Source organism: Prionailurus viverrinus, chromosome A2 (assembly GCF_022837055.1).
Source record: "Prionailurus viverrinus isolate Anna chromosome A2, UM_Priviv_1.0, whole genome shotgun sequence".
NCBI classification, from domain to species: Eukaryota; Metazoa; Chordata; class Mammalia; order Carnivora; family Felidae; genus Prionailurus; species Prionailurus viverrinus.
The window spans coordinates 17030584-17043282 of record NC_062562.1 but is presented as its reverse complement, the minus strand read 5'-3'; the positions used below and the strand labels follow the sequence as shown (position 1 = coordinate 17043282).

Genomic DNA, 12699 nt, shown 5'->3' with positions numbered 1-12699 from the left:
AAATGGTCAGAGATAGCTTAGCATTATTAGCATAATTTACAGTGTTATCAAGGGCCTAGAGGGGAAATCCAAAGACTTGTGCCTCTGAATTGTTTCTCTCTCCCTCCCTGTCTCTATATATGTGAATGCAATATATATATGCATTTAGTATACATTATGGCCTCTGTCTCCTTCAGTTTACTCCTCCTAGAGTCAAGGGTGATAATCAACAAATATTAGGAGAAAAAAATGAAACAAACAATTGGGACTACTACTTCATATAGAGTGGTAAGGGACGAGTGCACTACTTTTAGTCTTCTAAAGGGAGGTAGTCTCCAGTATACAAATGAGTGACAGGCAGAGGCAAGAGTTGGTGAAAACGGTGAGGCAGCTTGCTTGCGATGTAGGCCATTGTGCAAGAGATGTAGGCCATTGTGCAAGATGGACGGGGGGGGGGGGGGGGGGGGGGGGGGGGGGATGAATGGTGAATATCCAAGGATAGGGAGTGGCATCCAGATCCCTTAGGGCCTGACTGGTCATTGTAGGGACTCTAGCTTTTTCCTAAGAAGCCACTGAAGAATTCTGAGCCAAGAAGAGACAAAAGTATGACTTTATGGTTTAGCAAGACCATCCTGTCCTGAGTGAAGGTTAAACTGTAGAGGAGCAAGGGTAGGGGTAGGAAGACAAATTTGGATATGACTGCAATAATCCAGGTGAGGGATTTTAGGTTAGAATGGGGGAGTGATACTGGAGGAAGTATGTAGGGGCCAGACTGAATTTTGCTGATGGGTTGAATGTGGGATACTCATCATTCCCTAGCAAGGAAACTTAGCAAGGACCTTTCTGAAGCCCTAGTGTAAATGCAGACCGGGGGTGGGGGGGGGGGGGGGGGGGGTGGTGGTGGTTCAGGATAAACTTGGTTCTTAGAAACTTTCAGAAAGTCTCTCCTTTCCGGTTTTATTCCCTTTATAATGTATATTGTATGTAACAATGTTGCCCTCTTCCACAACAGAGAAATTTGTTGAAAACAGGAATCACTCTTCGGTGTATGTGCAGGATGCCCACATGAAAGATGAACAATCCCATTACAACAAATGGCAATGTGGAGGTCATAACAGAGAAAGACGTTTTTTCCCCCCAAAGTACATATTCTTGCATTAGCCTCGTGTATTGTATTCCATCGGGTATACAACTATAAAAAACAACCATTTCAAATGAGTTGGTTTAATTCCAGGTGGAACAGAGTTCAGGACAGAACAAAGAGTGAAGAGCACACACTGGCAGGACTTCGGGCTAGGTTTACTCTGACCTCACAACAAAGGCAGAAATGACTGAATGATAAGAGAACATGAGCCACTGATTTTATTATTATTTTTTTTTTACAAAAGTTTATTCTTAAATGTACAACAGGATCTAAGACAACACTTCATTCTATCTATAGGTGGCAACAGATGCTATGGCAGGAAATCCAGATGTTTAAACAGGAATGGAATTAAAGATCACCATTGCCTCGGGTACAAGGGACGGCTTACTTTTTGCCAGATTTCTTAATTCCACCTGTGGCTGCAAAAGGAAAAAAATGTCTCAGTTAAGAAAAAATATAGTCCTTATGGCAGAAGTGCCAGAGTCCTTATAAGGATCATTGAAAGGCTCAACTCTTGTGCTGGGCATTCTTTTTGACACAAGCATGTATAGGACTTTCCCAATAGTCTACTCTGGGTAATATCAGAATGAGGATGAGGCAGGGGCCCAAATAATGGCTGTGCCCTGGCCTGGATCTATATTGTTAAGTATTTCACACACTAGCTCATTTAATCCTCATCCCCCATCAACCCATTTTACAGATAATGAAGTGCTAGTGGTAAGCGCTGTTCAAAATTATAAATTGGTATGTGACAAAGCCAAGATTCCACCCTGGGTAGTCTGATGTCCAGGTCCACATTCTCAACTGCCACATCACAGTACATATTATGATCCTGGGGTCTGGTTTACTATCTTTATTTTACTCAATTTACATTTGACTATATTATTTGGCATACAGTAAGTACCTTAAGAAATAGCTGATTTACCTTCCTGTACACAATCAGAGATTAAAGGAAGGTACAAAACACCTTACATTCCAAAAGGGAATCTCAGTAACTAGAATCTCAGCCTTGTGAATCAATTAAAACCTACCGGGATAGAAGTCTTGGAAAGCCCTGGACGACACTCCCACCATCCCACCCTCCACCAGCCCCAGTGTAGCTCATATAGGGCACAAATAACCATGGAAGAAATTATTCACTAGTGGGATGAATGTAAACAGCATTTAAGAAGCGCAGAAAAGTTCGGGCTGTTGGGCTTGAAAAATATTTTGATACATAATCCATTTTTCCTACATAAAAGAAGTAAAATGGTGGGGGATTAGGTTAAAAGAGCATACAGCACAATAGCACATTAAGTTTTGGTCTAGGCGCATTCAGAAGTCAAGACTCAGTATGCAAAAGTATTTACTAGAATTAACAATATGAGCGGTAAGTCAAGAAATGTCATAAGCAAAAAGTAGCAAATACGAATTTGGGGCAAGAAATAGTGAAGACTGTTTGGAAACTCAACTCTAAGATATATGAATCTCTGTGTTTCCATCTCTGCTGTTTCCCTAAAGAAAAGAAGACCAGAATGCCTGGGAGAAAAGAGATTCCATTTCCAGGACCGGTCTGGCTCCCGCCCCTCCCCGCTGCTGCGAATTCAAGCTGGGTGGGGGTCGTCCGCAGTAGCTGACACGAAGAATCGAAACCTCACCAATGAGATAGGAAACAGACCAAAGAGATGCTCAGACGTTTGCCCGGCTTGAGCTCTATTTGCCCTCACTTACCCAGGGGGCCCTTCCCCGCGGCCTTCGCTTTTAGCTCCTCGAGTTTCTTCTGCTCCTCTTTCTGTTTCTGCTTGAATGCCTTATCTTCCTAAGGAGAGGCAGACGGCGTTCACTCGAAGCAGATTCCCCAGTCCCTCCGCACCCTCCCACGCCTCCGCGCTCGCCCTCACCTCGTCCATCTCCTTGGCCTGCTTCTTGGGCTGCTTCAGGGGCTTCTTCTTGCCACCTGTAGGCGACACAAGCATGCTCATTTCCGTCCCCGCCGAGTACTGTCCCTCTCCACCCCGCCGCCCCGGCACACTCACCTTCGCGGCCGGACATGGCGCCTGCCGCCCCTTCCCCAGGCCCTGCCACCGGAAGCGAAGCACCCCTACCCACCCCCTGTGCCTATACCTCCGCGCGGGCCCGCTGATTGGCTCCTGGTCAGGAAGCTGTGCTCCCGCTGCCGGAAGCAACTCTGGGGGCGGGCATTAAAGGATCAGAGGTCTACTGAGTGGCGGGCGCTTGGTTGGGGTTGCCGCTCTCGCGGTGGGGCGCCAGGTACGAGGGCCTGTCTTGCCTGGGAAGGGTCCGGAAGTCAGGAGGGGTGCTTAACCGGAAGGCGCTGGGTCTGGCATCGTGCATGGGGAAAGCACTGCGGGTAGGGGGAAGAGGCCTTTGAAGTTCAGCGCGTTCTTGGAACCGAAGAAAGCAAGCATAGCTGCAGGGAGATGCGAGAGAGGTGCCAGATATATGGGCGGGAGATAGATCACCCGGTCCTAAGGTTTTGGAGGCCACCGGAAGGAGTCTGGGTTTTAATATAGCCGGGGTGCAACTTTTTGCAAATTATGTTTATTCATTCAATAGGTTTTTGTTGAGTGTCATGCAGACAGTTTTATGGGGGCACTGAGGATGCAGCAGTGAACAAAACACATCTCACACCCAATCCATCAGCAAATGGATGCCAGCCCTGGCAGAGCTGACATTCTGGGAGGTGAGACAGCCTGTAAGCAAAGTAAATAATTGAAATACATATCGCAGGTCACGTGATACATGCTTGGAGAAAAATAAGGTGGACAGAATGGGTAGAGGGTGCTGGGATGGGAGTCCTTGGCAATGACATATGAGCAGGACTTGGAAAAGAGAAGGGAGCAAGCAGGGCAGATAGCTGGTGTGAAGGCCTTGTGCGGGGATCGTCTAGTGTGTTGCAGCAACATCACGAAAGTCCATGCATGGTAATTACTTCAACGATGTGTTAGCTAACCTTATTGTGGTATACGTTTAGCAGTATATACGTCTATCAAGTGTATCAAATCGTCACGCTGTATATCTTAAACTTACACAGTGATATGTCAATTTATATGTCATTTTTATGTCAATAAAGCTGGGAGAAAAAAGGTCCATATGATTGGAGTAGAGTGAGGAAAGTATTCTTGTGGGAGATGAGGTCAGAGAAGACTGAGAGCCAGGAGGTAGATGTCCTGTAGACCATGGAGAAAAGTTGGCTTTTACATTGAGAGAAATGTGGAACGATTAGAGAGTTTGAGCAGAGAGAGACATGGCCTGGCCTGTGTTTTGAAAAGGCTACTGGCTGCTCTGTTGACGATAGATTGTAGGGGCTAGAGTAGGAGCAGGGAGACCTGTCAGAAGGGTGTTATAGTAAAATATGTTAGTCACTGGGACCAGGTGGTAGCAGTGGGGGGGCGGGGGGCGGCTAAGAGGAAAAGGGATTTTGGTTTTTAGAAAGGAAGAAGCATTTGCTGATGGATTGGGTATGAGATGGGAGGGAAAGCAAGGGGTCAGGGATGATTTGAGGTTTTTGGTCTGACATGGATTTGGAAGTTTCTATCAACCAAGATGGAGAAGGCTATGGGAAAGGCAAGTTGGGAAGGGAAGATAAGATCCTCATTAACCTTCCAAGCTGAGTTGTGGATTCGGTGGTTCAGTAAATGAGCCTGGAATCTATAGGAGAGGTCTGGGCTGGAAAAGTCAGAATATAGTTGATTGGTTTTTTTTTTTTCTTGTTTAAAGTTTATTTATTTATTTTGAGAGAGAAAGAGAGTGAGGCAGAGAGAGAGGGGAAGAGAATTCCAAGCAGTCTCCACACAGTCAACACAGAGCCTGACCTGGGGCTCAAACTCACCAACCGTGAGATCATGACCTAAGCCAAAGCCAAGAGGTGGCTGCTTAAGCAACTGAGCCACCCAGGCACCCCTAGTTGATTGTTTTTTTAAGTAATGGTTTTGGGGGGAAAAAGCAGTGGGAGGAGAGGCACCTAGCTGGCTTGGTTGGTGTAGCATGTGACTCTTGAGTTCAAGCCCTAAGTTGGGTGTAGAGATTACTTTAAAAAAAAGTAATGGTTTTATTGAGATACCATTCACATAAAATACAGTTCACCTATTTAATGGGTACACTTAAGTGGTTTTAGTATATTCACAGTGTTGTTCAACCATCATTATAGTTAATATTTTTAACATTTCTCTAGAGGGTATTTATTTATTTATTTAAATGTTTATTCTTGAGAGGGACAGAGACAGAGTGAGAGCAGAGGAGGGGCAGAGAGAGAGAGACACAGAATCCAAAGCAAGCTCCAGGTTCTGAGCTGTCAGCACAGAGCCCGATGCGAGGATCGAACTCACGAACCATGAGATCATGACCTAAGCTGAAGTCAGACGCTTAACTGACTGAGCCACCCAGGTGCCCCATCCGTAGATGGTTTTTAAAGCCATGGGACTGGATGAGAGAGGAGTCTGAGGACCTTGCCTTGCAGCACTCCACATGGGTAGGTTCAGGAGATGAGTGGGGACTGGAAGCCAAGTGTAGAAGGCGTTTCAAAGAAAGGAAAGTGGCACAAGGCACAGGTTGCTGATAGGGCACGTGAAATGAGGACTGAGAACTGATCACTGGATTTAGCAATGTGGAAGTGACCTGGACAAGAGCATTTCCAGTGGCACGGTGGAAGTGAAGGCCAGATTAGAAAGGGTTTAAGAGAGAATGAGAGAAGAGGAACTGGAGACAGCAAGTGCAGATGATCTATCAAGGAGTTTGGCTGTACAGAGGGGCAGAGAAGTGGAGCTGTTGCTGGAGAGGGTGTCTGATCAATTACTGAGCAGTGTCAGGTAGGGAGAGCACACGGGACCTGGCCACAGCTTGGTCTTCCTAGAGCATGAATTCCTCATCCCAAGGAATAAGAAAGAAGGTGGAAACCGAACAGACACAGGTGGGAAGGTATGGTGGGAATTTATAGAAGCTGTCTTCCAATTTTTAAATATTTTCTTAGTGAAAAATGAAGCAAGCCATCAGCTGCAAGTGAGATAGAGGTACAGGTGATGGAGGTTTGTGGCATGGACAGTTGGTAAGAGACAGTCATCTGGATAGAATGTTAGAATGGATTTGGAGGGTCAAGATTCTGAACTTGGCCCTCAAGGCCCTGCTTAATATGGTCTCTGTTTACCTCTTCAGCCTCTCCTCTGTCCACTCTCCCTTCCTCTGCTATTTTCCAGCTGCACTGGCTGCCTTTCAGGTTTTAGATGAACCCCAGTGCATTTCCACTTTTTCCCTCTGGCAGGAACACCTTCCCTGTGCTGGCTAAGGGCTTGTGGGACATTTGAATGGGGAGGGGCTGAGAATCAGGCTGGGGTGGGGGCTGGATGTCTGAGAAGAGGGACTGGAATAGAGGAACAACTTGAGTCATTTCCTCACACGGCAGAGTCCTTGCTGTCACCAAGCTTATGTTCTAGTGAGGGGCCTGGCAACATGAAAAGAAGGCAATATGTGTCTGATGGAGAAACATAAAGCAGGTGGCCCAGGAGGGAATGGTCAAGGAAGGTTTGCCACGAGGTGGTGTTTGAGCCAAGATGTACAAGTCAGGATGAGCTGACTGGACCTTTCTGTGGAGAAAGTAGCAGAGTCAGGCTTCACATGTTAGGGTGCATGGAGTGGAGGACAGGAGGAAGGGATGACAACTAAGAGGACCGTGGCTTGTTGGCCACTGGTGGGACTGGTGTTCATGGCAGGTGAGATGGGAGCTGTCGGGGGTTTTGAACAAGAGATGTGAAATGATGAGTTAACAGAGCCTCAAGCTGCCTTGTGAATAACGGCTCTGAGGGGCAGGGAGGAAGCCAGGACTTCACAGGAGGCTGTAGCTGTCATTGCTGCCAGGGATGGATGACTTTCCTGGGGTTCAAGGGTGGGTGGCTGGTAGAGAAGTCAGGAGAGGAGGCTAAGAAGGTTGGAGGAAGCCGAGGCGGGGGTGGGTAGTGATTTCAAAAAGACAAGGGTGTTGAAAGCTGCAGAGATGTTGGAGAAGAAATCTGAGAAATACCTGGTGGATCTGGCAAGGTGGAGGTTTTGCAGGGCCTCCAGGAGAGCAGCCTCTTGGTGGAGTGCCATCAAGAGAGAATGGGGGCTGGGGAAGTAGTGACAGTAAGGTGGACACCTCTCTGGTGAGTGTTGCTGAAAAGGAGAGTGAGGGCTGTGGTTGGCAGCCCTGGGAGTCTGCTTTGCTCTGATGCAGGAAACACCTGCAGGCTGGTCATGGGGCCACAGCTCATGTGTGGTGGATGCTGGCATTGAGGCCTAAGAGGCTGGCTTGACCCCTGGGTCATGGATGTTGTGTGCTTTCTTGGGCCTTGTGGATGGGGCCCAGGAGTTCGGGTGCAGCACCAGCTCAGAACCAGTGTTACGGGGATGTCCCTTCTGTGGCTCTCAGCTCGGACCCATTTTGGGCAGGAGGCATGTCCCTACCCAACCAACTTTTTTTCTAGAGGGCCTGAGCTTCTCCAAGCACAGCACAAGGGGATAGGAGGCTGAGATGCTCTGAGTGGGTCTCTATTCCACATCACCTTACATTCAGAAGCCCCTTTCTTTGTCACCCAAGCTCCTCCAATTTATCTTCCTGTCCCCAGCATCCTCTGCTTTTCTCTCTGGCCTGGTTGTTTGGCCACTAGGTGTCACTCTGACAGCCAGCATCAATACTTGAGAGCTTGTGTGTGTTATGGTTGGGGGTTGGTGGGGGAAGGAGGGTTGGCCAGAGGACAGGAGTGCTGGTCCAGGTTTGCCTGGGAGCAGGGGTCACCTGACCCTCCTTGGGGTCCTCAGAGTCCCTGCTGCTTTTGGGGCTCAGGCAGAGCCTGACTGGGTAACGGGAGCCTCCCTCTGCTGTTTAGGTTAAGAGAACTGGGTGTTGTTGGGGCCCAGACAAAGCAAGGTTGAAAAGGGAGAGATTGAAGAAACCAGACCTGTAGAGCCGGACTAAAGTTGGAGAGGAGGGAGAAAGCTTGTGGAAGGTTAGGAATGTGAGGGGTGGGGGGGATTGGAAGCCTGGAAAGCCTCAGAGGGCAGAGGAGGGCTCGTGTGAACCTAAGAAAAGTTGTCCTCTGTGTAGAGATCCAGGCTTTTTGTTTTGTTTTGCCTTTTCCCTGGAATTGTCTTCTCAGAGGAGAGCTGAGGAGGGAATTTTCTGCCTTGGTACAGAATAACTTGTGTCCTCGAACATAAGCAAAACTCTGCTTTCCCAGTGCTGGGGCAGCCCTCAGAGTCTGGGCAGTTGATTTTGATGGTATTTTGCAGAACTCTTTCCCTGAAATCCCCTCAGTTCCCCAGTTTCCCTGGGAGTCTTTATTAATCTTTGTGATTTGTGAGGCTTTGTCAGCATGGACACAACTCAGGTTTGAAAAAAAAATTTTTTTTTTAAGTTTATTTATTTACTCTTGAGAGAGAAAGAGACAGAGACGGAGACAGAGAGAACGAGTGGAGGAGGGGCAGAAGAGAGAGGGAGAGAGAGAATCCCAAGCAGGCTCCGCACTGTCAGCACAGAGTCCAACACAGGCCTCGATCTCAGAAACCGTGAGATCACGATCTGAGTCAAAATCAGCAGCTGGACACTTAACTGACCAAGCTACCCAGGCAGCCCTGGTTTGAGAATTTTCTTCGACGTTTTCAGAAAACCGGGCACCAGGATTCCCATCCAAGTCACAACGGAGACCTGGGGGCTGTGGGAAAGATGGGTGGGATGGGAGGTGCTGGTGGCATTGTGGAAGGAGATGGAAGGCATGATCTCCTAAACATGTTCTTCCCTGGTGTGTTCTCTTATCTGGGAGCACCCAAGGGGGAAGCCTGACCACAGCGGCTACCGTCTCCAGGCACAACAGAGCAGCGCTCTTTTTGGACTTTTTCATGGAAATTAGTTCAGAACTGCCCCTAGGCCCTGAAACCTGACTTATGCCCAGCCTTTCTCAGCTGTGAGCTGATCTGTCTGGCGTCCCCCTACAGATCTCCTGATGACAGGGCGCAGCACTGTGTTTGCCATGCAGCACGTCCTCGGTGCGCCCCGTGTGGTGTGGAGAGGCCTCCTTGGAAGGGACCTCTTTATGGCCAGGACTCTCTGCAGCCCAGGCCCTAGCCAGCCCAGAGAGAAAAGACCTGAGGAGGTGGCTCTTGGGCTGTACCGCCGCCTCACAGCTCTGGGAAGAGCCCTGGGGCACGACATTCATCAGCGAGCATCGTCCACAGCCACGACTTGGTGGGAAAGATACGAAGAGTTTGTCGGACTCAATGAAGTTCGAGAGGCCCAGGGAAATGTGACTGAGGTGAGGAGGGAAGCCGGGGTGGTTGGCCCTGCCTTCTGACTTGGAAATGTGGCTGGGAGGCTCTTGCCAAATAATTACCAGCCACGTGGTGCTGGGAAGCCTTGCCCAGATTTGCCTTTTCTTAAACAAATACTGTTGGTAGATGAATTTGACTCATTTCTCACATGGTAACTTGGATTCGATCGTACTGGGGGTGAAGATCTCTGTGTAACTGTACCCGTCTACCCCGAAAACAGGTGTCTGTGTACTGATGAGTCCCTGGCCATTGACATCCATCGTGTTAGGCCAGTGAACACTTCCTACATTGACTGAGGGTTGGTGAGAGTGTTACAAGTGTCCTCAAAGCCCCACGTGTAATTAAAACACCCCTTGTGAAGGTAGAAGCCCAGGGCCAGGCAGCATCACACTGTGAGGTGGAAAGAGCTTCCTGTGGCTGGAAGCCCTTGGTGGTAGCAGAAATGCATTCTGTCGTCTCTGTTCCCATTCCTGCCTAGTACAGACCAAGCTAGTGAGGTGGCAAGAACCTGGGGGTTCAGTGGGAGGTTTTGAGGCCACAGTGCTGTCTCTTCCCCTTGGAGGTCATGACCTTGGCTGAGCTGGAGTTTCTGGGTGTGTAAAATGGAGGCCACAGCAATGCCTCTTGTGGCATCGTCAAGAGGCGAAGATAAGGTAGCGTGCGTGCGTGAAACAGTTTAGGAACCTAGGTTCCTTTCCGTGGCTTGTATCCGACTAGGATTGGCTGGGTTTTGTGTGGAGCGTTAGCTTTTTTCAAGTTTCTCAGGGGCATGTTATTTCCACTTGAAGGGATAAATCCAGTGATTCTGATGGGTGTGGCCCAGGGCTGCACTTTGAGGACTACTGGGCGAGCCAGGATTTTGTGTCTGAAGGATTCTTTTTTTCCACCCTTTGCACTGACACCCCACTCACCTCAGCCACAGCCTTGTTGGGAATAGAGCTGAGCCTGTGTGGGTGTGGAGGGAAGGGGCAGACAGCCTCCATTGTTCTCTCTGCAGGCAGAGAAAGTGTTCATGGTGGCTCGAGGGCTTGTGCGAGAGGCTCGGGAGGACTTGGAAGTTCACCAGGCCAAGCTGAAGGAGGTGAGGGACCGCTTGGACCGCATCTCCAGAGAGGATATCCAGTACCTAGAACTGGCTACGCTGGAGCACCGGCTGCTGCAAGTAGGCACTCAGAAGGCAGCCCTTCCTCATTGGATAGGGACCCTAGCCTGGCAGATCATCAAGGGGCAAGGTGGGAACCTGACTGGTCTGGTGGTCAGAGATCTGGTGAAGACGTAAACCAGAAGCTCTGGGCCCAAGCTTCCAGAGCCTGTCCACCCACTTTCTCTTGGAGTACTGGGGTCAGTAGTCCAGGGCAGTATAATCTGGGCCCCAGATCCCAGATTGCTGAGGAGGGAGCACCAGGGAGGAGGGGACTGGCCTAGAGGGGGCCAGACACTTCCTTCTGATGGACACATTCTGTAGTCATCAGTGCGTGTCTGGTCAGACCCAGCACTGCTTGGGTAGGAAGGTAGCATTGCTCATCTTGACTGCCCCCAATTCCTTTGCTTCCTGCACCTGACCATGTTTATGCTGCCTTCATTCATTCAGCGGGTTTATTGAGCATGCAGTCTGCGCCAGGCATGAGGCTGAGCCCCAGGGACGTCTGCTGGCAGCTCCAACGGCGGGGCCACATTGCTGCTGTATAACACTGCTTTGCTTCTGCAGGAGGAGAAGAGGCTTCGTGCAACCTATCTGCGTGCTGAAGACTCTGAGCGAGAGAAGTTCTCCCTCTTCTCTGCGGCTGTGCGGGAAAGTCACGAGAAGGAGCGCACTCGAGCTGAGAGGACCAAGAACTGGTCCCTCATCGGGTCAGTTCTGGGGGCCTTGATTGGTGTGGCTGGCTCCACCTATGTGAACCGTGTGCGGCTACAGGAGCTGAAGGCCTTGCTCTTAGAGGCGCAGAAGGGGCCTGTGAGCCTCCAGGAGGCCATCCGAGAACAGGCATCCAGCTACTCCCTCCAGCAGAGGGACCTCCACGACCTCATGGTGGACCTAAGGGGCCTGGTACAAGCTGGCTCCGGGCTGAGCTCTGGGACCCAGGCAGGTACTTCCCCCACCCGAGACAGAGACACAGATGTCCTTTCAGCTGCCTTGAAAGAGCAGCTCAGCCATTCCAGGCAGGTCCATTCATGTTTAGAGGGTTTACGAGAGCGGCTTGATGGCTTGGAAAAGACTTTCAGCCAAACGGCTGAGGTGGTTCAGCTTGCGAAGGCTGCAGCACATCCAGGCCTGCTGGGGCCAGCAGACAGGGCCCTGCCTGGCTCCTTGCTGGAGCAGGGGAGCGTGATCTTGGCACTATCAGACATGGAGCAGAAGCTTGAAGCTCAGGTCAACAGGAACACCATCTACAGCACACTGGTCACCTGTGTGACATTTATGGCCACTCTGCCTGTGCTCTACGTGCTGTTCAGGGCCAGCTAGCCCCGGGAGCCTCCTCCAGGGAGCTGAGGGGATAGCCGTGGATACAAATTTAGCTAGAGAATCCCAACAATGAAGTGAGCCTTTGGGGTGCACACAACCTCAGCCTGAGGCTGAACACCATCTGTGTGGCTCACCAGCAGGCATACTTTGATTTTGAGAAAATGCTCATTTATGTTAATTATCAACACTTTGTACTAATGTCCAAATAAAATGTCTTTCGGTTCATGTTATTTAAATATTTAAAGTAATACTTACGTCAGATGGAGTTTTTCTTGTTGAAGGTTGAGATTTGGGACTTAAGGGCTGAGCCTGGAATTACAGTAATCACGGCCCCCTTCAGTTCCTCTCTCATCTTGTCTTGGTCTCGTTCTCAGTTCAGAACCATGTTGGATGAACTTACCCTTGAGGCTTGGGTTTTTGTTTTGGATTGCCAGGTCTGCTTGCCCAACCCTCCTATGTCAGATAGCTTGGGGGTTCCGGGGAGTGGAACCTAGCCTGCGCAACCATGGCTGACAATGGTTACTTGCCCCGCTTCTGGATTACTTTCTCTGCCCTGGTGGGGAGAACCTTCTGGTTCTAACGCTGGAGGGATGATCAGAAGAGAGCAGGGAAAAGGGATTGGAGGAATGGTTGATAAATATTACTGGGGACATAATTACAGGGATTGGTAGCCAGTCTGGGTCCCTGTGCAGAGAGTTTTGGGCAGTCCAGTGTGCCCCTAGAGCTAGGGGTCCTCCCATACACAGCCTAGAGATGGCCTGTACAAGCATGGGCAGAGCTCAGCATGTCAGCAGAGTGAACCTCAAGGCAGGCCTGG

The 12699-nt window shown here is 49.7% G+C and overlaps 2 protein-coding genes and 1 long non-coding RNA gene across 13 annotated transcripts in view; 2 read left to right on the top strand and 1 right to left on the bottom strand.

The window, feature by feature from the left end:
• Positions 1-1318: 1318 nt before the first annotated feature.
• LOC125158840 (uncharacterized) lies at positions 1319-3242 on the bottom strand. The gene is made up of 4 exons (XR_007149540.1): positions 3139-3242; positions 3004-3059; positions 2834-2921; positions 1319-1542 (listed from the first exon to the last, which is right to left on the bottom strand). It is a non-coding gene; the product is annotated as an uncharacterized LOC125158840 (long non-coding RNA).
• Positions 3243-3299: 57 nt separating this feature from the next.
• CCDC51 (coiled-coil domain containing 51) lies at positions 3300-12118 on the top strand. Of its 11 annotated transcripts, XM_047846243.1 has the most exons (5): positions 3330-3373; positions 3680-3806; positions 9086-9402; positions 10416-10580; positions 11127-12118. In XM_047846243.1, the coding sequence occupies exons 2-5, from the start codon at positions 3770-3772 to the stop codon at positions 11880-11882; spliced, it is 1275 nt and encodes a 424-aa protein (XP_047702199.1). In that variant the 5' UTR covers positions 3330-3373; positions 3680-3769; the 3' UTR covers positions 11883-12118. The 11 variants fall into 11 exon arrangements, with proteins under 11 accessions (XP_047702260.1, XP_047702215.1, XP_047702199.1 ...); XM_047846259.1 differs by lacking the exon at positions 3680-3806 and having other exon boundaries at positions 3304-3373; XM_047846286.1 differs by lacking the exon at positions 9086-9402 and having other exon boundaries at positions 3332-3373.
• Positions 6250-12699, top strand: part of PLXNB1 (plexin B1) — a 34133-nt gene continuing 27683 nt past the window's right edge. The window contains exon 1 of the mRNA XM_047846159.1: positions 6250-6260. The gene's annotated coding sequence lies outside the window, so the exon portion shown is untranslated. The remainder of the gene's footprint in view (positions 6261-12699) is intronic.

Bases quoted from the DNA above. Each gene is read 5' to 3' on its own strand.
- CCDC51 (XM_047846243.1), top strand. From the start codon at position 3,770: ATGGATGCCAGCCCTGGCAGAGCTGACATTCTGGGAG. The intron at 3,807-9,085 runs GTGAGACAGCCT...GTCCCCCTACAG, and splicing joins CAGAGCTGACATTCTGGGAG to ATCTCCTGATGACAGGGCGC. The intron at 10,581-11,126 runs GTAGGCACTCAG...TTGCTTCTGCAG, and splicing joins TGGAGCACCGGCTGCTGCAA to GAGGAGAAGAGGCTTCGTGC.